Source organism: Pristis pectinata, chromosome 5, assembly GCF_009764475.1.
Source record: "Pristis pectinata isolate sPriPec2 chromosome 5, sPriPec2.1.pri, whole genome shotgun sequence".
Taxonomy (NCBI): domain Eukaryota; kingdom Metazoa; phylum Chordata; class Chondrichthyes; order Rhinopristiformes; family Pristidae; genus Pristis; species Pristis pectinata.
This window is the reverse complement of record NC_067409.1, coordinates 60,165,315-60,189,724: the sequence shown is the minus strand read 5'-3', so window position 1 is coordinate 60,189,724 and position 24,410 is coordinate 60,165,315. Positions and strand designations below refer to the sequence as shown.

At 39.6% G+C, this 24,410-nt stretch overlaps 1 protein-coding gene across 4 annotated transcripts in view; it reads right to left on the bottom strand.

The window, feature by feature from the left end:
- phf14 (PHD finger protein 14) overlaps nucleotides 1-23,628 on the bottom strand; it is a 173,550-nt gene extending 149,922 nt beyond the window's left edge. For all 4 annotated transcript variants that reach the window (XM_052015568.1, XM_052015567.1, XM_052015570.1 and 1 more), the window contains exons 1-4: nucleotides 23,496-23,628; nucleotides 10,911-11,021; nucleotides 7,743-8,329; nucleotides 3,471-3,615 (exon numbers count right to left, since the gene is read on the bottom strand). In XM_052015568.1, the coding sequence (XP_051871528.1) occupies nucleotides 3,471-3,615; nucleotides 7,743-8,329; nucleotides 10,911-11,021; nucleotides 23,496-23,538 (886 nt within the window). In that variant the 5' untranslated portion in view covers nucleotides 23,539-23,628. The remainder of the gene's footprint in view (nucleotides 1-3,470; nucleotides 3,616-7,742; nucleotides 8,330-10,910; nucleotides 11,022-23,495) is intronic.
- Nucleotides 23,629-24,410: the final 782 nt, after the last annotated feature.

Sequence of the window (24,410 nt, the reverse complement as noted above, 5' to 3'; positions counted from 1 at the left end):
CCCTAATTTTAGTTTAAATCATGTCTCCCAACTAAGCCCATCAGTGAAAATATGTATGGTTTCTTAAATTGGCAGCAGCCTGGTGTGAAATGATAAACAACCTATATAGTTATATCCTTTATCCAATCCTTGTACAAGGTCATGCTTCTGCACCTTGCCTGTTGCCGACTATAAAATGAGAGATTTATCACTTTCATAAGCACACAAATATTCTAACAGTTACAGATCAGCAGAATGATAGGTAGCAGTTTAAAAATCACAGAAGTCATAACTCACAAAATGGTAATCAGGCATAAAACAATTCCCACAACAGTGGCTCACGAAATTTTAAACTGTATTGCAATGGCACTGTTAAACAGAATAAGTTGGGCGGAGTAGGTTCGATTATCTGAAAATGATTTTGTATTTATCTAATCAGTAATCAGCAAAAGCTACCAATTTATAGCACTGATTTATGACTGAAAAATAAAGATGATACACACTGTTAGATTTCAATGGAATGAAGATGCACTTTATTGTTAACCTTGATTCAGTCTGTTTGCATTTACAAAATGCAAGGGGTAGAGATTGCTTACTCCAAAACTACAAAAATGACATCACAAAAAAAGGTTGCAAGTACATCAATAACAGAAAACATAACTAAATATCAATTTCTGTAAATAATTATTACTAGCAGACAAAGCTAAGTGTTCAGTACTTGTCTTTATTAGTCTCATATAGACAAAAAAAAGACTGCAGAATTTTCTTATACCAACTTAATTGGGATCAACCCCCAACTTGTCAAATTATTTTCTTCTTTAAACTCTATAGATGGAAAGCCAGATAGTGAACAAGTAAATTCTGCTAAAGATTCATTCAGTTAAAATTTATCCAATTTACTTTGAGGTAACTTGGTGTGACAACACCTCATGTTTTAATTCTGGAAAATAGAAGCAGCAAAAGATTAAACTTGAACAGCAAAAATTTGCAATGCTAGAAATATGAAATAAAATCAGAAAATGCTGAATACTCAGCAGGTCAGGCTGCATCTACACAGAAAGAAACCAAAATGTTTCAAGTTGATGAACTTTTGTCAGAACTAGAAAATTTTAAGTTGCAGGGAAGAGGGATGATGGGGACAACAAAAGAAATGTCTGTGATAGGGAGGACAGCAAATGAAAATGGAAGAGAAAAGTTCATCTCAGCCAAAAGAGGGTGGTAAAGAATTGTTATTAAAAGCTAATCTAACTGGAGGTGGAGTAAGTAGAGGTGGCGGGGGGGGGGGGGGGGGGGGGGGGGTGAGGACTGAAACAAAAGAGTATGCTAGAATAGCTCAGATCAGGCAGAATCTGTGCAGTGAAAAACTCAGTTAATTTTTAAGATCAATGATCTTACTTCAGAAAGATCCAAAGATTGAAAAGCAAATTAGTGCAGATGCTGAAAGTCTTAAACAAAAACAAAATTTTGGAAATGCTCAGTGGGTCAGGCAGCATCTGCAGAGAGAGAAAAAGAGCCAAAGCCCCATGTCATGACCCACCTAAACACAAGATCACCAACCCAAAATGCTAACTATGGTCCATCTCAAAAGATACCACCCAACCCACTATGCACCCTCAGCATTTTATGCCCTCAAATCACCACTGTCTGCAGGTTCCCTTCCAAGCTACACACCACCATGACTTGAACACATATTACTGTCATTGGGTCTAAAATCCTGGAACTTCACCAGAAACACTACCATGATTTAAAAAGGCAGCTCACTACAAACTTCTCAAGGGCAATTAGGGATAGGCAAAATTTTGGCCTTGCCAGCAATTCCCAAATCCTCAAAATATTATATAACATGGATCTGGCCAGATCTGTGATAAAGAGGAAAGGCTGCTTACCTGAAATTTTTATATCCATTATTGAGCCTTAAGGGTAAGAGGTCAAAGACAGGGAAGTCAGAATGGGTGTGGGGTGGAGCATTAAAATGATAAGCAATTGTGAGTCATTGATTTACTTGGAAGACAGTTTTGAATCTCTGGATAATGACAATGGCAGAAGTTAATGCGCAGGTATTGCATCTGCTTCTGTTAAGTGGGAAGAAGCCATGAGAAGGAGAGTGGATGCCACTGGAGATGAAAGTGTGAGCATGGGAGCTGTGGAGGGAGTGATTTCTTTGGAATGCTAAAGAAGGAAGGGGAGGAGAAGTTGTGGCTCACAGTGGCATCACACTGAAGATGGTAGAAATTACAGAGGATTATCCATTGAATATGGAGGCTGGTGGAGTGGAAGACGACGACAAGGAGAATGCTATCCTTGATCTGGCTGGGAGTGGGTGTGTAACAATATAACAAATGGAACAGACATGTTAGGAAGTGCATCTGCTACAATGGAGAAAAGCCACAGTCAAGGAAAAAGGAAGACTTCTCAGAAACATTGGTGTGGGGAGTTTTGGCATCTGAACAAATAATAGAGCAAGAGAAATGGGTAGAATGGAATTGAGCTGTACTTCTTTTTGATATATTCATATTTCCTTTCAACACAAGAGGCCTTTCTGCCTATCATCAATGCCAGTTCTCAGAGCAATCCCAACCACATCTCTCCACTTATTTCCCTTTAACTCATTCTGTCACATGTGCCCATTAATACCTCCAATTGTTCCACCAGCTACCTACATAAGTGGTAATTTACAGTATCCAATTAACCAATCAGCTCTGTGGGTGACTGAGACCAATAATCATTCTATGCTGTATCACCGGATACCAATCAATGGGACTTATGAAAGAAATTATCCATCAACATTAATTGAATTCTGCAGCATTTATATTTAAAGCTGTCTACCTCGAATCAAATAAAATGAGGTATTGCTAACGAATTACAAATCTGCTAATATTTACAAACTGTCAGCTAGAGAGACAAGCTAATATAATCTGTATCCCGCAGATTAATCAGCTTCCCAATTATGGTACTAAAGCGTATCAAATAAACACAAGTACTAATCAGGTAAAGACTTCATACTGTTAAGATCATTGCCAATGCAAGACCTTAAGGGGATGGGCAAAATATCATTCACTCTTCTTTATCCTGAATCAAACTCATCTTCTTTAAATGGAAACCCAGAGGCTAAACCTAAACATGATGCAAATCAATAACTCAACTGAAAAATCAAATAGAACTTTTGAAACGGGTTCTGGAAACCAAACATTAAATAAATTGAAGTTTATTTAATGTACAACAGAAGTATTTTGCTGATATTTCAGTGCAAAAATTACACAATTCACTTTTGAATCTGGTGTCAAACAGTAGCTTGTTTCTTTCATATATAGCTAGAATACTTATGTGACCAGTCTTGTGCAAACATAGATGTTACTGGACATGTCCAGTTGAAAGGCAATTGTACACCTTTGGCCCTTTCGTTCAAATTTTAGTGTTAGTTTTATTTTGTCAACAGATTAAAACTATTGTCTTATAAACAATGATGGAATGTTGAAGCACATAGAACTTACCTTCATGCACAGTTACTCCACAGTTGTCACACTGGACAATTTCATCTGCATCTTCACTGTTATCTCCCAGACATACACAGCAAATCTGTACAAAGTCCATTTTCTGAGAACTGAAGTTTTGGTCTCTGTCTGTTAAAAAGGAGTCCTAAAACAAAATCCAAAAATACAAATTAAATTATATAAAAATTATTTCAGTAAGTAGAAATCATTTCTACAGTTTGTGACAATTCAAATCGATGTCATTTCACAGTAATATCTGAAAACTTCAGGCTAATTTTCAAGGAACAAAATGGGCTTTCATTTCAGTAATAACTTACATACTGAATTAGAAACAATTATGTCCACATCACCAACCTTCCTGACATTTACAGGTTATGGTCTAACTTATGCCTCACAGCTCCAGTGAACTGGGTTCAATCAGAAACTCTGGTGCCATCTGTATGGAGTTTGCATTCCCTCCTTGTGACCACGTGGGTTTCCCTCAGGCACTGTGGATTCCTCCAACATCCTGAAAATGTCCAGGTTGGTAAGTTGATTGACCACTATGTGCAAGTAGAATCGGGGGGGGGTTTGCTAGTGGGTTAAGGGCAGACAGTTTATGGGAATGTGGAAGAAATTTAAATGGGTTAGGGTAGGATTAGTATATAAATGGGTACTTGAATGTCGGCATGGACTCGGTGGACCAAAGGGCCTGTTTCCATGCTGTATTTCTCAATGACTGTGACTAATCAGTTAATAATTAAAGAAAAGCACCAGTAAATGAACTCTCTTGAACTCTCTCTCAAAATGAGAAGGATGAGAGAACCCAACAAGCCTTAAAAATTCTAAAGGGACTCAACAGAGTAGGTACACAGATTTTTCCACTTGCCAGGCATCCTGACAAGGGGCAATGTGCATAGTCAATAATAAATCCATTAAGAAATACAGAATAATTTCTACCTCATGAACTGGTTGGAACTACTATAAATGCTTTTGAAGAATATTGAGATAAAAACATGAAATAAATAAAAGGATACGCTGCTAGGTGAGATGGAGGGACAAGATCCTCATATTAAGCATAAACACCAACATCAACCATTTGGGCTGAATAGACTATTTCGGTGTTGTAAATTCAAGGTAAACCATTAATTATGTTTAAAATAGTAAATGTGGGGTTTCAGCAAGTATAGAGACAGAAACTAATACAACTAACAGAAATTCACCCTTACAGAATTCACAAATCACTAACATAAAATGTGAGATATGGAATAAAATTTGCTCTCAAGGAATTTGTGTGAAAAAAAAGTAAACAATTTTTTTCGACTTGTGTTTCTCGACGCATGTGTAGATGACATGGCTTCACATTACGAAAAATCACGCTGAGGACTGCTCTTTAGGAATACGCACACTCCCACCCACTCCCTCCATAATGCAGGGGCCGCCTGTACAATATATTTTAATTGAGAGTTACTGTTGAGTTAATTCATTAAGCTGAGATCATGGACCCACTACATACTGGCTCTGTATTTACAAAGAACACAAAGCAGAACAAAATATTTGTGCTAGAAATTGGAGTGCACTTGTCAATTGTGTGCAAAAGCACTTTGTTTAGCCCTAATGCCATATCTGGCTCCCAGCAAAGAAAATGATGAAGTTGCCAAATAGAATTAGAGTAGCTTACACCCAAAAACAAATATTAAAACTGGGCTTCTATAGTTCTCTGACAGAACTTCACTCAATTTAGCTTGTCTCACAGCAATCAGAAAAGGGCATCAGCTCTTAAAGGCATATTTTGCAATGGTAGGCAGACACCAGCCATAAACATTCTACTATTGAGAAGTCAGGCTACAGGAGAGAGGGAGGCAGCTTCCACAAGCCCTCATGCAAGTCCTGATTAATGAGATACAAATCAGAAAGGAGATCCTGTCTGTTGGATGGGCCAGAATATCTAAGCCCACTGTTACAGCCTGGGAGTAGGAAAAGTCTTTCAGGAGTGAGAATTCCAACACAGTGAGGAAAGAAATGTTACGTCCTCACAAAATGTCATGTCCTCACGAAGTGTTATTGTCTCCTGCACACTACTGTTTACACATACACAATGAAGATCTCCCAGGAAAGTGAAATTCTGAGCAAGATACCACTTAAGTGAAGGGTCCGTTTCCATGTCATATAATTCTATTATTCACTCATCAGAAAAATATCACAAGGGGCAGGGATTCATTCAATCATGCTATAATCTGTGCACGTGATCCTCCAAAGTAGAATGTGGGCTTCCCTTCTGATTATCAGTGCAGTACATTGGTTTAAAAATTGGAATATGGAGAGGATCACTTGGCTTGCATTGGGAGCAATGATTTTACAGACATTACGGGAAACGTTTTTCAGTCAGCAAGTCCCTTATGCCCATGATGACAATGCTTCCTTCCTCCAGTCAGAAATGGGCCGTGGATTCAGAAGAATGCACCTGCAGAAGCTACCTCCTTCCCCTTATTTCTGCTGTTCTTCAAGCTCCGCCTCATGGTTTGGAAGCTCTGGGTCTGTTTGCTGCTCTCTCTCTGGCACTAGTGACACTAGGTTTGGTTTGATTTTGCAGTGATAAAATCTCTATCTGCTTAGCATGTGCTGCAGGATATCCTAGGACTGATACAGGTTAACAAAATCTTATCTTGAGACCACCACTAACCACTGAAAACATTAAATATTGCAGTCTCCCTCAGCTGTGTGCGCTTCCTGAGAACATAACACCAAACATGAGGAAATTATTCTTATGACGCACAACAAGCTGCACATTGAGTTAGTGGAAACTTTTCTTGTTGATCAAAAGTTTCTTGTTCTTAGTGAGATCCCAATGGGAATAAACACATTCAATGGCTGTCTGCACTTATGAAAAGCCATCAATCCTGGAAAACCCCAGTGCCCAAGATGCCATCAGTATCTCACTGAAATCAAGATAGGTGAAATTCATACTTTGTGAATAGTACTGCTGTGCAAGTTAAGAGTCAACACGAGCTCAACCTCTACTAAGAGAACAGTCCATGCAGGACAGCATGGTCCTTCCATAAAATATCACGTATCACAGTGATGACAGCCTTCAAAAATCTGGGCCTGTAAATGCATTTGTTCCTCAGATCTAGAGAGGATGTGGCATCTCTGAAGGCTCTCTGGGAGTAGGCGCTCATGAAGTGGAAATATCTTTGCCTCCAGCCCCAAGGTCTTTGATCCACTCTTGAGCGACCAGCCTTGGCAATCAGAAGCCTCAAATAACAGAGGGCTACCTGCAACGTCAATACCAAGGTCATGATGAAATGAGTACCACAACAGCCAAATACTGGAGAAAAGATACTATATTAGTTTAAGCACAATTCTGAAGGTGCCCAGTCAGGTCAGTGTCAAAAGTGTGCTCCTTTAAATAGTGAGAAGAGCAAGGAGCACAAAATCCCGATACAGGGTTTTGACCCAAAACACCAACAATTCCTTTCCTCCCACAGATGCTGCTCAACCCACTAAGTTCCTTCAGCAGATTGTTTGTTGCTCCAGATTCCAGCATCTGCAGTCTCGTATCTCCAGCATAAAATGTTTCTTGTACAATTGAGACTCTTCCATGGCAACTGCTCTCTGGAGTTTTGAACTACAGTTTACATTGACAGAGGCAGAAGTAGACATTACGCAAACAGTGGCATTATTAACTACGTGGCTGTTGCCTAGAAAAGATCAAGCATGCCAAAGTGTATTCCATGCTACTTGATGGATCCGATTTCATTACAGACTCGCCCTCTCTTGGAAGTAATCACAATCTGCTCTGGGTAACACTGAATCTTGCACAATTAACACCCTGAAAAACATGCACCATTAGATCCAATTTTAGGCATAGATGTCAATCAGCATATTACCCTATAAAATTTAAAGATTAAAAATTGGTAATGGACAAACATTATTTCCTTTGCACTGTAACAAAAATTTTAAGAATCAAACTTTGTACAAGATCATTCATTTTAAACTGAATTCTTAACCCTCTGCGCAAATACAATGTACAAATGGATAAGTGAAGTCTCTGGATTATTTCTACTCAGTCACAACTGAACAAGTAAGATAAATTCCATAGCTCATAAAATGAAGTACCTTCATAAAAATTAACTGCTTTTGAAAATAATTTTACGATGGCTGACTGTATACAGATTGTGCTCAGATTTAATCTTTAAAACATTCTTATCAGTTCTTTTCTAACATTATCTTTTTTCATGTATATTTAAACAGGCAACTGTTATCTTTATGAATAAAGATTAAACACAGTACCTCATAACTCTTATTCTGTGACAGAATAAAACTATCACTTGTTCCTTCTGTCTTGGCAGCATTTCGATTAGAAGGCCTATTTTTTCTTCTAATTCGCTTATCATCCTCACTGGCACTGCTGCTGTCTTCATCATCAGGATTGCCCTCTTCGCTGTCACTGATATCATCCTCACCACCACCTTCATCACCATCATCGTTATTTACACCTTTTCCTTTCTTTTTTCCACAAGGTCGCCAGTCATTATCATCTTCACTATCATAATCATCAAACCCATTCAATTCTTCCACTGATATCATATCAAGCATTGTTCTCTTTTTACGGAGATTCCACTTCTTTTGTCCGTCGTTTGATTCATCTGGTGCAACATCATCCATGGATTCTTTAGCTTTCTTTCTACTGGCTTTGCTTTCAGTTTCTTCCTTGATTTCAGGTGCTTCTGCCTGATCTTCCTTGCATTCAACTGTCTTTTCTTCAATGGTATCCTTTTTATCCTGTTCCGAGTCTTCTTCACTGCCATTTTGTCCTCCTTCACTCTCTGAACCTTCTTCACTGTCTTTACCAGCACTTTCCCCACTACCATCAGAATCTGTTACAAGTAATATAACATTTTAGTACTTTCAAATAACCAAATGATTCCCATATAACTGGTAATTATGTTAAGCATGGATATAGTAACTAATATTGACTAGCTTAATGTCAAAGTTCGCTGTTTTGCCATTGGAGATTCTGATTAATGCCTTATAGATGAGTTATTAATTACCACAACAATACTGACTGATTAAAAGGAGAGATATTGTGATGCAGAACTGTTCCATACCCTAAGTACTGCAAAATTACAAGAATGTAAGAAATAGCAGGTGAAATATTTGGCTCCTTGTGTCTGCTTCACCATTCAATAAGATTATGGCTGATTCCCTTAATAACTAAGTTTATTCATCTGTCTTGAACATACACAGCAACTTAGCTTCCACAGACAGACTTCTAGGATTGAATCCCAAAGATTCACTGCTCACTAGGCAAAGAAATTTCTTCTCAACTCTAACCTGAATGATCAATCCCTTATTCTGAGCCATCATCCCTGGTTCATGACACTCCATCAAGGAAAATATCAACTCCACCCCCTCCCCCTCCCACCCACCCCCATCATTTGGTGCATTTCAATTAACTCTCTCCCTTTGAGACTCTGCTTAATCTCACCTCATGTGACAGACCTGCCATTCCAGGAATTTATCTGGAGAACCTTTGCTGTACTCTCGCTAACACAAGTTTTTTTCCTTAGGTAGGGAGACCAGACCCGCGCACAATATTCTCAAAGTGATCACACCAAAGCAATACATCTTTAATCATGCACTCAAATCTGTTTGCAAGAAAGACCATGTACTCTCCAATTTCCACAATGCTTGTTGTACCCACACATTAACTTTCAGTAAAAGCATAGCTGTATCTCTCTGAACAACATCTTTCAATTGCTTGGCATTTAAAAAAATATTCTGCCTTTCTACTATTCCTACCAAATGACATTATATATTCTGCTGGTTACAACCTCAAAAAATTTCCAACAGATTTGTGTACCTTGATTTTTCTTTCAGACATCCACAACAAATCTACTCAATCCTATTTTTGGTTTTCTAAGTGTCCTATTACCACTTCCTTAGCGATAGATTCCAACGTTTCCTTATTACTAACAAGCGAAATGGGCTATAGCTCTATTTTCTGCCCCACCTTTTTTTTTAAATAATGTGGTATTACATTTGCTAGCTTCTCATCTCTGGAAACTGCTCTACAATCTATGGAATTCTCGAAGATGACCCCAGTGTATCCACTGTTTCCATGGTCACCTTTCCTTTTAATTAAAAGGGAGAGAGAAAACTCAGTTATAGTCCAGTTAGCCTGACAACAATAGTATGGTCATCAGGTCCTGGGAATTTTCAACTTTAATTCCTGGGAATTATTCTCATTAGTAAAGGAAACAATATTGGAGAAATTATTTAAGCTCCTCATTTACTCTAGACCTGGAAATTGCAACTATTTCCAGGTTGCCTATTTCTTCTTCCATGAACACTCAAAGCATTTGTTTAATTTCTCTACCATTTCTTTATTCTCCAGTATCGTTTTTCCTTTCTCAGTCTAAGGGACTGATGAAACATTTGGCTGAACTTTCCCTTTATAGAAGTTCTTATCTGCCTGTTTTACTAGGCTATTCGACAGCTTACTTTCAAATTCTACCTTTCCCTTCAACGCCTTTGTCCTCCCGATCACAGCACATTTGTCAAAGCAGTGCCATCTATATACCGTTAAAATACCATCCTTCAACAATTTCATTTTTACCAATGTTTAACATTTTGAATATGCCAATATAAAAATGTCATCTTATCAGATTAATAGAGTTCAAATGGGAAGTTATAACACTTAGTTTACTACAACTGAATTTTATAAAGGAAAAATATCTTGTGTTATATGCAATTTAAAACAAATGCAACTTAGTTAAGGAAAACATTCTAATTCCAAATAGATGCCAACTTAAGTTTATAACCTAACAGCACATTATTCATTACTTCTGAATTATCTGTTTTTTGATCAACAAATAAGCCATGCTCCTCTGAAGAAATGAAAGTTAGGTTTTAAAAAAAAGTAATACATTAATGTTTCCCTGCAGAACTTGTTGGTTTATCTTTCCAGGTGCTGATGGTTCAGTTGAACATTTTTATTATCAGCATTCTCAACACTCAACCACAAGCTCTTCTCTCAACTTCTATTGCCTGCAATCCATAGATCCTTTCATGGTTTCTTTCTCTCTTGTTTAATCTCAGCCTCTAGAACAGAACCACCATGTGCTTATCTCTCAGTTGCTGGAAGATTGGGAGAACTATAATTAAGCTCTCACGCCTTAATTGTTCTCTAGTAATTCTTCCTGCAAATAGCTTTGCATGTGAACTCGGTTGTTCAATACAATCAAACAACCCGAGGCCCTATAATAAACAAGATGCCAAAATGATTTATTCAGGATTGCAGAAATGTCAGCAGAAGTGCAGCCTACAATAACTATACCCGAATAAAAGAATCAATACTTTCAGAAAGGGGCATGCAAAGCAGAGTGGGGAAGAAATATTTTAAGGTTCAGATCAAAATAAATTCTATAAAATACATCTTTTATAAACAGCACCTACCTGAGGCATCTCCCACTTCAAAGTCACTGTCATCAGAGCTGTCATAATCCAATGCTTCCAGAAGGGATGTTGCTAGTGTTTTCACTTGTCTCTTCTTTGGACCACGTTCAACTACAGGAATCCAGAATAAAATGTATTCAGTAAATATAAAATGATTGACTGCCTATGATCCCTGTTGTTAACAAAACAGTTACATATTTTAAATTTGAACATTAATTTTATCCCGAAACCAGTTAAAGGACCTCTGACATCCACAAACAGCAATGTCATCAAGTAGGCTAACCAATTACAATGAAGACTATCTGCTGGCAAACCAGGAATAGTTCCAAGTTTCAAGTAATGTTTTAAACATGTTACAACAAAGTAAAGATTAGGACATTCACAAGATCAAGTTTAAACCAAAATATCAAATAAAATTGTTATATCCAAAGCATAGAATTTTTAAATAATTATTGATAAATAATTACCACACAATTTTAGTTTTATGGAGGCAGAGAGGGATTCTGCATTAATTATGGCTTAACATACCACTTAAAACTCTGCTGAATATCTTTCAACAATAAACACTTTCAAGGGTTTTCACACTGTGAAAGCGGTTCATAAAAACTTAAATCTCTCAACAACAGTCATGGAAGCATTTACATTTTATGTATAGATTCCAGAAGATACTCGGTTTCACAATGAAATGACAACAAACAATGATAGTTTAATTGTTATTACAATCTAAAGATACAGATTGTAAAGTTTGTAGATGATAAAACCTGAAAATCTAGTGCACAATGACATTAGCGATATCAGATTTTAGCCATTCAAATTTAATGGGTCAGAACACATTGAAATACATTTTTGATAGGATAAATGAGAGGTAAAAGAATTGCCTAATACAATTTTAAAGGTGGTGCTGGAATTGACAGACATGGGGTATACATTATCAAATTTTTTAAAGGTGACAGGACAAGTTGTAAAGGTTTCTAAAAAGCTTATGGGATACTGGTTAAGCGCCATAGAGTTCTCCATTCAGATTTGGGTGCCACACATTAGGAAGGACATTGAGGCCTTGGAGAAAGTTCAGAAGACGTTTTATAGAATAGTACCCCAGCTGAACTACAAGTCTGCGGAGAGAGTAAAGCAGCTTGTGCTCTCTATTCTCAGCGTAAAGAAGGTTTAGATGAGATGTGATACGGCGGTCTAAATCATGAAACATTTAGTGAGTAACTAAACAGACAGAAAACACAGTTTTAAGGTGATTGTATAAAGAACCAGTGGCAACTTGAGAGATTTTTTTTGAAACAAAGCCAGAAGTAATTGCATGGATCACACAGCCTGAAAGGATGTTGGAAGCAGATTCAAGAGACTTTTAAAGGAGAAATAGATAAATAATTGAAAACAAAATATCTACAGAGCTATGGGTAACAATCAAGATAATGGGATTAATTAGACCCTCTACATTGGTATAGGGAAGGTACAGCAAAGTGCTCCTTCTTGTTCCATTATTCTAAAACTCTGTACTTGAATTTAGTCCCAAAAGTTTCCAAAGACTCAGCTAAACTATTAAATAATGCCTCAGTTTTAAAATCCTACACTCATTTTAGCCTTGCTTCTACCTCTATAATTTCCTTTGCCATAATCTCCAAGGTTCTCTCCTTGAACATCTGGGTTTCCTCCTACATCCCAAACATGTGCTGGTCAATTAACTGGCTACTGTAAATTATCCCCCAGAGAGTAGGTTAATGGCATAAAATTAGTTGATGGACAGAAGCAAAAGATAGAATATATTGCAAGGGAATTAAAGAGAGGGAATGGGGCTAATAGGATTGGTCCCCCAGGAGGATCTGATCGGCTGAATAGCCTTCTCCTGTGCTGTTAGTAGATATCTGTACTCATAATATTGGCCTCTCACTCATGTTTAAATGCCCCACCACTGGTGGCTACATAATCAGTTGCCAAAACCTCAGTTTCTGGAAATCCCTTCCTAAACCTCTTTGCTCCTTTGACTCCTTATAAACAAGCTCTTTGACCAAGTTCTTGGTTGTCTTGCCTTTGAGTCATCTTATGTGGCTGTGTGTTACACTTTGACAACATTCCTTGAAGTTGCTTGGGAATCTTTAGTCTTTGTAGTACTGGGGAATGATAACACAGTTAATTTACTGGACCACTGACCTACAGATACAAGAATGAATCCCATCATGACAGCTGGGAAATTTTAATTTCAAGTAATTACATAAATCTAGGTTTTGGTAAATTGGTAATTGGTTTATTATTGTCATGTGTACCGAGATACAATGAAAAGCTTTTATTTGAATGCCATCTAGACAGATCATTCCATACACAAGTACAAAGTAGAACAAAAAGGGGGGGGGAGAAAGAGAAAAAACAGAATGTAGGATAAGAGTCAGTCTCAGGACTGATTAGCACAAAATCTACCAGATGTATGTAAAAGCTCTTCTGGTTCACTGATGTCCTTCAAGGAAAGAAATCTGCTGTCCTTATCTGGTCTGGTCTACATGCGACTTGAGACCCAGCAATATTAGCTCAGAGACAATCAGGAAAGGACAAGATTGGATATAATGCAAACCTATGAACACATTAAAAAATGAGGGAATGGGACTGTTCTACTTGGAGGTGGCACAGACTCATGGGACAAATTAATTGGTAAATTGGTTTATTATTGTCACATGTACCAAGCTACAGTGAAAAGTTGTTTTACATGCCATCCATGCAGATCATTTCATTACAGCAGTGCTGTGAGGTAGTACAAGAGAAAACAATAACAGTACAGAATAAAGGGTTACAGTTAAAGTGCAGTATCGGCAGACAATAAGGTGCAAGGCCAAACGAGGTAGATTGAGGTCAAGAGTCCATCTTATTATACTAGGGGACTGTTCAATAGTCTTATAACAGCAAGATAGAAGTTGTCCTTGAGCCTGGTGGTAATGCTTTTAAGCTCTTACATCTTCTGCTCGATGGGAGGAGGAAGTTGAGAGAATGTCCGGGGTCTTTGATAATGTTGGCTGCTTTATCAAGGCAGTGAAAAGTGTAGACAGAGTCCATGGAGGGGAGGCTGGTTTCCACGATGAGCTGAGCTCTGTCCACAACCCTCTCAGTTTCTTGCAGTCTCAGGCAGAGCAGTTGCCATACAAAGCCGTGATGCATCCGGATAGGATGCTTTCTGTTTTCATTGTTTAATTTTAAAAATAAACTTCACTCATAACAAAAAATATTACAAAGAAATAATCAGTGCAAAAATACTTTCATGGTTGTTACATTCAGTAGTGCAAACACATTTTAAAAGAGAAAAATAAAGCTAAAACAAACAAAGCACCGTGCCACTCGTCTGGCCCCCGAGGTGATACCCTTTTCCCCACCCAACTCCGCCCCTCCATGTGAAGTAGTGGAAGGAGCCTATAATGTGGTCCTTCCCCAGAGAGAATTGGCTGCACCGGGTTTCAGTGCATCCCTTGGCATGTACACCTGCAGCCTGGACTGTGCCAGTCTGCAGCATTCCCTTACAGACATCTCACTGTGCTGGAAGACCAGCAAGTTTTGGGCAGACCAAAGGGTGTCTTTCACTGGGCTGGTGACCTTCCAGCAGCACTGTGTGTCTCGGTATGTGTCCCTGGGAACAGCCCATAGATCAGACAGTCCTCTGTTACATAGCTGCTGGGGATGAACCGGGACAAGGACCCTTGCATCCGTCTCCATGCCTTCTTTGTGAATCCACAGTCTGCAAAGAGGCAGATTCACAAAGGATTGACCGTCTCTTCCCCACCGCAGTCGTCCCGAGGGCAGCATGCATTGGGTATGATGTGTCATCTGCACAGGAAGGATCTGACTGTGAGGGCCCCTTTCACCACCAGCCAGGCGAGATCTTGGTGCTTGTTGGTGAGATCTGGTGACAAGATGTTCTGCCAGATGGTTTGAACAGTCTGCTCAGGGAACAACCACACCGTATCCATAGTGTGCCTGTCCCGCAGTATCTATAGGATGTTCCACACTGGCCACTGTCTAATGGACTTGTGGTCATATGTGTTTACTGGAAGTACCCCCCAACAAAGGAGGGGTAGTGCGGCAAAGTCCAGCTCACTGAGACGTTACACAGTAGCAGGGCCAGCCCTATCTTCTGCAACACTGGGGACAGGTAGAACACTTAGTGACACTTTGGGTCCACACACCACCTGAAACAGGCACACACAAAGGTGGTCATCAGGATGAGGGCAATGTTGGGTACACTTTTGCCCCCATTCTCTGGGGACTTGTGCAACGTTACACATCAGACTTCTCCCTCCATCTTGGACCCCCAGATAAACTGGAAGACATCCCGGGTAACTACCAAGGCAGAAGAGCGGGGAACAGGTCACACCTGCGCCAAGTACAGCAGCCCTGAGAGTATATCGCACCTGATGACCAAGTTCTTCCCAGCTATTGACAGAGAACGCCATTTCCACAGACCCAAATTTTGTTTTACCTTCCCAATCCACTCCAGCCAATTCTTGTTAAACACCTCAGCCCCTCCAAACCAGATCCCCAGCAGCTTCAGATAGTCAAACCTGACAGTGAAGGGGACAGTGAATCGATCAGGCCAGTTACCAAAGAGCATGGCTTTATTCTTCCTGTGGTTGACTCTAGCCCCTGATACCAACTCAAACTGGTCGCAGATGCTGATCAATCTATGAACTGACCGTAGATTCGAGCAGAAGACAGCGACATCACCCATGTACAGGGAGGTTTTGATTGTGTGCCTGCACTGCCTCTCATCCTTCCTGATGATTTTGACAAAAGGTTCTAAGCAACACACAAACAAGGCAGGGGAGAGTGGACAAGTCTGGAGTCAGGAAGGGTTGATGGGAAAACTATCTATCTCCCACCCTTTAATTTGTACTGCACTACAAATATCTGTGTAGAGCAGTTGGATCCAATTTCCAATTCCCTCCCCAAAACTCAATTTGGAGAGCAAGTCCATCATGTGCGTGTGTGATATCCTGTCAAGGGCCGCCTCCTGGTCCAAGCTGACCAGACAGGCATCCACCCCTCTGTCCTGCACATAGGCAATGGCATCCCTGAATAGCGCAAGGCTGTCAGAGATTTTCCTGCCTGGTACAGCACAGGTTTGGTCTGGTTGGATCACCTGTCCCAGAGCAGACTTGACCCAGTTGGCAATGGCCTTGGACAGGATCTTACAGACCACATTCAACAGTGAAATGGGTTTCCAACTCCAATAAAAATTGGTGAGAATCAAAGGGGCATGCCAAATTTCTTAAGTCTCCTGAGGAAGTAGAGGCGCTGCTGAGCTTTCTTGGCCATGGCATCTACGTAGTTGCACCAGGACAGGCTATTGGTGATGTTCACTCCTAGGAGTTTGAAGTTCTCAACCTTCTCGACCTCAGCAACGTTGATGTAAACAGGACCGTGTGCACCGCCCCCTTTCTGAAGTCAATGACCAGCTCTTTTGTTTAGCCAACATTGAGGGAAAGTTGTTGTCATGACGTCATGCCACTAGACTATCTCCTTCCTGTACTCTGACTCAACATTGTTTGAGATTTGGCCTGTTATGGTGGTGTCATCTGCAAACCTGTAGTTGGAATTAGAGGTGATTCTGGTCACGCAGTAGTGAGCGTATGGGGAGTAGAGTCGGGGGCTGAGGGCACAGCTCTGTAAAGTACCAGTACCAAAGATAATCATGGTAGAGGTGTTGCTGCCCATCATTACTGATTGTGGTCTGTCGGTCAGAAAGTCAAGGATCCAGTTGCAAAGGAAGGTGTTGAGTTCCAGGTCTAGGAGCTTGGAATTATAGTGTTGAAGGCGGAGCTGTAGTCAACAAACAATAGCCCAATGTAGGTGTCTTTACTGTGCAGATGCTCCAGAGGTGAGTGTAGGGCCAGGTAGACAGCCTCGTTGTGACCAAGTGACCTCTTTCCGACTGCTAACAATTTCATTATGCATCTTGAGGTTATTACTGCTATTTGATTTAGCCAGCAGAAATTCTAGTGATAGACAAGGGAACAAAAGGCTATTTGAAAAAAAGGAAAATAATGAGCAAAGTCAAATCATCCAAACTCTGTGAACGAAGGCAACAGAAGTTATAACCTAAAGATTTCAAATGCGTAACATTGATGCACGTTTAATAATGTGAAATACCCAAGAAGCTATATACACTCAGTTCATTTAATTTTGCAAGTACAATACTAGAAACAGTAATCCAAAAATATTGCATAATCATAGCCAGATCAGAACAGCTGAATTTTAGCACCACCATTCAAATTTGTTGATATCTAAACAAGACCCAATTGCCTCCATCCTAGTCTAATGCCTGTTAGCTACTCTTCAGTGAAATCTCCCACTGATTGTTCCTCTTCCCAGTACAGGCATAGCTCAAAAAGGCCCATAGGAGTGGTTCTTTGAGTCAATTGTTCTTACAAAAAAGATGGCTTGACCATAGCTTTTGATGAAAATACAAGTAAATTTCAGAGATCTTTGGTTTCCAATTATGAGATTGGTGGTCATCTGTATGAGAGCTATGGTGTTTTGCTACTTCAAAGTAATTTTTCTTCTAATCAATGACTTCACAGGAATCTGCACAAATAGATTTCTGACTAACTACCAAAGCTGAAAGAGCACCCCTTCTACACAGTATTGCCTAAGAATTAATGCAAGTTTGGTTTCCTACACAATGCCATTTATTTTAACTGTATTCTTTCATTCTGCATCTTTCTGGAGCTGAACTGTTGAGGCTGGACCGATGAGCTCTGCAGTTAATGGAGCTGTACCCACCAATGCCTATTGTCTTTTCCAGTGCTTTTCTGATCACCTAGGCAACTTAACCCTGCTCTCAACAACCCACTTGACGTCAGCCCCACTTCTCTACTATCCCACAGGGCCAGTAAATCCCAAAGCTGGAATCATTTCCTTATAGCAATTCCAGACAACATAGGGAAAATAAGAGTTGGCAAAGCAGAAGTGCCCAGAAGGGAATTCTGTATTTCGTCACAGGACTCTATGAGCCCCAAGTATAACAAAGGCAATCAGCAGTACAGAGGAAATAATGCAAGTTGTCACTGCTAGCTTTAACCAGTGTCAATACTACAATCCAGGATTTCTATGTGGAAACACAGGTAATTCACAATACATGCTGGTAGAACCACAGAGTCTCTATCCCTTTAATCAATCCTAAAGGTTTCTGAAGTATGCCAGTGACAAGGGTTCTTCTTATATAATTTCTAATTGTTGATCATTTCCACAGGTGTCTAAATCTCTGTTCCTTACATACTAAGGTTCAAACAACTAAACAGTCATCTTTATCCGTAACAACTCAGTCAAATCGTACCATGAACTTCATGAGTACACTCAGGAAAAACACAATGCAAAGCTGTTTCAAGAAAATAGTAAATGACATCAGCCTTTTGGTAATCTCAATGAAATTGAGAGAGACTTAAAATCCAATCCTCTATTTCTAAGTTTCTAATATGTTTATTACAGAAATGCCAAAGGCACATTATATGTTTCAATAATTGTTTAAAAATATACATTGGCTGCCCCAACTATATAATTCCAAAACCAAGGTCAAATTACTTAGAAGCTTAGGGCAAAATCTATTTGCATTTTCCCAAAAACAAAATTATTTCTTGAAATGAAATCATACCCATTAAAATGTTTATTAATGGAAGCAGCTTTATAACTTCAATTTTGGCATATTTTGCTAGAAGGTCAGTCTAATGAATACAGCACATCTTGCTGAGAACAAAGGTAACCAAAACACTGCAAATGTAGTTTGTTAAAGTTTTATGAAGTTACTGGGTGTAATAGAAAGAATGTTTGAGAATAGAAATCAAAACTAGAGATAAAATGTTGCATAATCATAGAATATGGTGGCTCAGATCCTGACGAGATCCTGGCAAAAACAAATTAAATATATTCTCAACTTGCCCTTTAACCAATGTTCTGGTACTTTTTGAGATATAGGGTTGAGATGTAGTACAGCTAAATTTTAAACAGCACTGAATGAATGCTTGTGTGAGCTGTTAGCTGCAAAGCCAGAACATTTACCACAGATTTTGCAAAAATCTGCTCACACAGATCTACCATTTTAAGCCTTCCTGATGCCACTATGCAACAAGTACAATGTTTTCAGCATAAGGGCTTAAACAATGGGAATACCACCTTAAATCTTGTCAGTTCACTGATTTCTGCAGATTACACTGAAGAAAACTGCAAACCAAGATTTTATAAGGAGCTTGGAACAATGAATTATTCCTTTCTTCTAATTGCATTGATATTATACATAGAATTGCTGGATTTCCTCCATTATATAGTGAGCACTGATAGCCACAAAGTTATTCATATGCAACTCCAAATCAATTTAGGAAAATATTGCCAATTAACAGGGATAAATAGGAAATAAAAAAATGATCAATGTTTGGCTTTTAAATATAGGATTGAAAACAAGTCTTAATCAGTAGTTTAAATGATTGCTGCCCACAAAAAATTACTGGAATGCAAATCAAAAGATTAGACACAGAATAGAAGGATATAAGGGGGGGGGGGGTATTAGGCAACAGGAATTTGTAGAAATGGTGGAAGTGAGCAGAAGGTTCCAAACTGAGGACAAGGATTTCAAATTTAATGTGTTGGGGATTCAGACCAACTGAAGGTCAATGAAGATAATGATGCCACACAAGACACAGCTTACAATATGTGATAATCTGCATCCAAAACAGTTTGATATTTATTAACAATGAAATATTTTGGGACACAAAAAATGCTTTGAGTAATTCTGAAGTCAATTCTCTAGAACGCCTATTTATTTTAAATCTTTTAACGCCAAAACTTTGCTTCCCCTTTCTGAGAGAAGCTATTGTAATGCACTGGCAATTCAAGCCATAAAAAAAATTAAGATAAATAGATACTCCTTAACACTTAGCCATTTCATGTGACTTCATGAAAAATCTGATGGGAAAACTAAGTGTAACCTGGAAACTGTAACCAGTTAGCAACAAAATCTGCTGGAGGAATTCAGCGGGTCGAGCAGCATCTGTGAGAGAAAAGGAAATGTCAACGTTTCGGGTTCAGACCCTGCATCAGGACAGATTTTAGGACTGCAGATTCCAGCATCTGCAGCCTCTTGTGTTTCCACTGTAACCTGTTAATCAAGATTAACATGTGGAGAATCCTCAAAAATTTGGATACCCTCAGAAATTGCTCCCCATTCTACATCTGCTGAATGATTCATGGTAATCCCTATCCTTTAAACAACCACATCGGAGGAGGAGCATTCAAGATGGTGCTGAGAGTCTCACGTCTCTATTAGGAGCAAGGTGATGCACAAAGTGGATGGTGGTAGGAGCCACCGGCTCCCCAAAGCTAATACACAAGAATATCTTAAATAAGTATAACTTTTCCCAAATGAATTTCATCAATATTTTTAAATTACAGGTGGTCACTGGGTTACATAAGGGTTCTGTTCCTGAGAACCATCCGATAAGCCAATTTCTCCACACGTCAGAAAAGTCAGTTTTCTATAGCTATCCATATAACTCTACCTGCTGTAATTCTTTCACTTCGAATATTTACCCTAGCCCTACCCATAATTAAACTCATGGAATATATACTGTTTCCAGTTATTAATAAATACCACAAAATATTTTATTATTATTAGTAACTTTAAAAATGCTTTAAAAAGGTATGGGTGAATTGGCATGAAGTCAGATTTTCATATGTCAGGTCATCCATAATCTAGGGAATCCTGGGGGTAGAAGGGCACAATGATTAAGTTAATGGACTGGTATCCAGGTTACCACTGATCAAGAGACATTTTCAATTCCCCATCATAGCAGCTGAATTTAAATTTGAACAACTAAATTAATATGAAATTTAAAAAGAAAAGCTAGTCATCAGTAACAAGAATCACAATACTACTGGACTGTCGTATAAATTTGATTCTCCAATAGCCTTCAGGGAAAGAAGTCTGCTACCCTGATTTAGTCTGGCCTGCATATTAATCCAGGCTCACCAACATGGTACCACCTCAGTTCAGGGACAATCAGGGTGGAAAATAAACATTGGCCTCACCAAAGATGTCCACATCATATGACAGAATAAACAAAATCATCTCCATTCAAATGTATGTGGTTACTGTCCCTCTTTCAGGTCTAATCTGCCAAGTGTTCAATAGGCATTTTCCCCTGTGTAAGGAATGGAGAATTAACACAAATTCATACTTTATTGTTGGATTCAATGAGTAAAGAGCTGATAACAAATGTCTGCATTTGTACGAGGATGCTGAACTTGATAGCACCTACAAAAGATAAATACTAGCAGATCTTGCATTTCCTTCTTAACAACAGGACAATGAAGAACAAATCAAGAGTGTCCTTGACAAGTCAAGTGGATTCAGTATTTCACATTTAGCATTACTGTTGTTTGCAAAAAACTACAGCCTGTGCTGCAAAATGAAAAACTAGCTTACTCAAGTGAAACTTTATAATTCAGGTCAACCATGTTCAAATATCACCTCGTAGCAAAATCAAGTACTTTATTACTAATAGTCCACTGTTTCAACCCTTTGTTCAGGCAGAAGATTAAAAAAAGCCGAAAGCATGTACCACCAGGTTCAAGGACAGCTTCTATCTCGCTGTTATAAGACTATTGAATGGTCCCCTAGTACGATAAGATGGACAATCTACTTCATTATGGCCTTGCACCTTATTGTCTACCCGCACTGTGCTTTCTCGGTAAATGTTACACTTTATTCTGCATTCTGTTATTGTTTTACCACGTACTACCTCAGTGCACTGTTGTAATGAAATGATGCGTATGGACAGTATGCAAGTGTTTCACTGTACCTCAGTACGTGACAATAATGAACCCATTTACCTTTAGTTTTTATAAATCATAACCGTGAGAGAATCACAATTAAAGACAATAAAAAGTACAATCAACTGACAACTTTTACACACAAATTCATTCCCATATAGCTCAATCTAACTCTCCATTGTCAAACTTGATGCCCCTTTCTACTACTGTGCCATAACAGAATTCCGATTTATAAACCAACTCCAGTCTTATGTATGCAGTTAATTGAGGTCTTTGAGTCAGCTGCTTGTGCATAACTTCCCAAGCAAGCAAAGAAAACGAAATATCACAGTTGCTATAAATCTGCAATAAAAACAGAACATCCTCTGGGATGTTATGGATATCATTTTAAGTAATCCTGTGTAGTAACATTTAAAATTTTTTGAAACCCTGGGCTCCATACACAATAAAGTACTCTCCACAAGCTTTTTAATCCAACAAAACATAAACATGCTATAAAGAAATCTCTAGTGTTCTTTTGATACATTGCATCAATAGAAAAGTAAAACAAATTATAGGATTAAACTTTCTGGATTCACTGCCTTTATTGGTGGTGGAAGTAGATTTCAAAAAGAAGTTAATACAAGGGGAACAATTTCAGTTTGGTCAAAGATGATCAACTTGAAAGGATAACTGTTTCTCTCTCCATTGATGCTGCCTAACTTGCTGATTATTTCCAACATTACATTTTTATTATTAAACATTTTCAAGGCCTCAGTTCTTATTGATTCAGTTTTAAGCAATCACCTAGAATAACTTCTCTTCCCACTGTCACAAAATTACTTATGGAGTCCCCCTGTGAATTCTATCTTTAGCTCTGACTGACAACATCCACCATCCCTTGTAGTCCCCACATTGTATCCATGTTGTCAAACTGTCACCCAATACCTACTATCTGACAAACTGAAATTTCCTTCAACTAAACAAATTGTATCACATCCCCATCATAAATAAACTTCATTTGTGGTGAAAAGGTGGTATGATTAACATTTCATGCAATCCTGACCAGAGACAGTAAGACTTCTCAGGAGGTCTGGACTCCAAGAACAATAAGAGATCCTCCATAAACTCTTCCATTACAGTAGCATAATCTGACATATAGCCACAGACCCCATCCCTCCTACTTGCATCCATCTAAAACAGAATGTCCAACACCTCAGTACCGTGTTTGACACTAAGATACAACCTTGATCACAACCAGTTTGTCAAATAGACTCCTTCTGACCCTAAGATCCAGTATCTTTTTCCTGCGCAATGGTGATTTTAACTGGAGACCCTCCTGTGCCTGGTACTCTCGGATACGGTGCCCCTTGGATTGGGCATAAACCAGCTCCTGGTTCTAACAAAGAGCCATCAGGCCTGAAACGTTTAATTGTCCTGCAGCCTCAAGGGGATACTGCCCGAGTCAGGGAGAATTCACAACAGTCCCGGCACGGTGGGACTGATGCGTTCACACCAGCAGAAGCCAAGGCCGCGGCGGGTTAACGGCCTCCCCGGCAGCGGCTGCTCGGGGCCGGGGTTCCCGCAGGACACGAACACCGAGCTCTCGGTGGAGAGAGGGGGGGAGGAGACAGCGGCACCCACTCAGGCCGACCGGCGGGAGAGGAGGCTTTCACCGCCAGTGCTGAACAACACGGCAGTCCTGGGCTGCCCAGGCGGAGGCTGCGAGCTGCGGCCGGCCGCCATCCCCGAACGCGGGCGGTTATTACGGGCGAGGAGCGGCGGCGGCTCTTTACTCACACATGCTTTTCACGGCCGCGTCGCTCTCCTCCTTCCAGGACATCGCTCTGCCGCCTAGGCCGCAGCCCGCACTACTCGACGCCCCCCTGTGACGTCGAGGTGGCAGCCATCCCACAGGATTTTGGCCGGGAGGGCGGAGGAGGCCGCGCATGTGCAGTGCCCGTTCTTTTGTTCCTGCTTTCGAGTGCGGCTTGTTCGGGGTTCGCTCCTTCTCCTGGTCCATTACAATAGTCATATCATTGTTCGGGATATAAAGGCAGAAAAGCTCAGCGAATACCTGTGTAGAGAGAAAGGGAATTAACCTTTCAAGTTGATGACCTGTTATTGAGACCTTAGTCAAGTTGGTATCGTGAAAGATTTGCTTCCACTCCAAAGTTCTGAGGTGACTACCAAGGTCAATGTAGAACCAAAGAAATTCTGCAAATAGAGCAGAAGTTGCCTGAAGGATTAGTTTGTTACGTGATGCACTTCTTTTGGCTCTTATGCAAAGCTTCTGTGTGATCCTTGTTCACGTCTTTGATGTTCTCAGTCCCGAATGATCCTGAGACATGGTGGTCCACATTTTCCAAGGTCTGGACGTGAATATTTAGTTTTGGAGTCCAGTGTGGTGCAGCAGGGGCAAGTTGCTAGATATTCTTTGTTTTGTGCATGTTCAGCATAAGGCCTAGCCACTGGTATGTTTCAGAATACTACGGGTCAAGTACTGAGGTTCAGGTGTTCTCAAGTATAGTTTCTGTAGGTTGCAGTTTCCCATTGGTTCTAAAGATTAGCTCCATCCCATGGAAATTCTGATAGAGTTGAGGTGCAACATTGCAGCAAGAAACATTGTGAAAAATCATTAGGCAATGATGCAACCTTGTTTGACACCAGTCTTCACCTAGATTGGTTCTGTTGTGGAGCCATTTGTCAGGATCA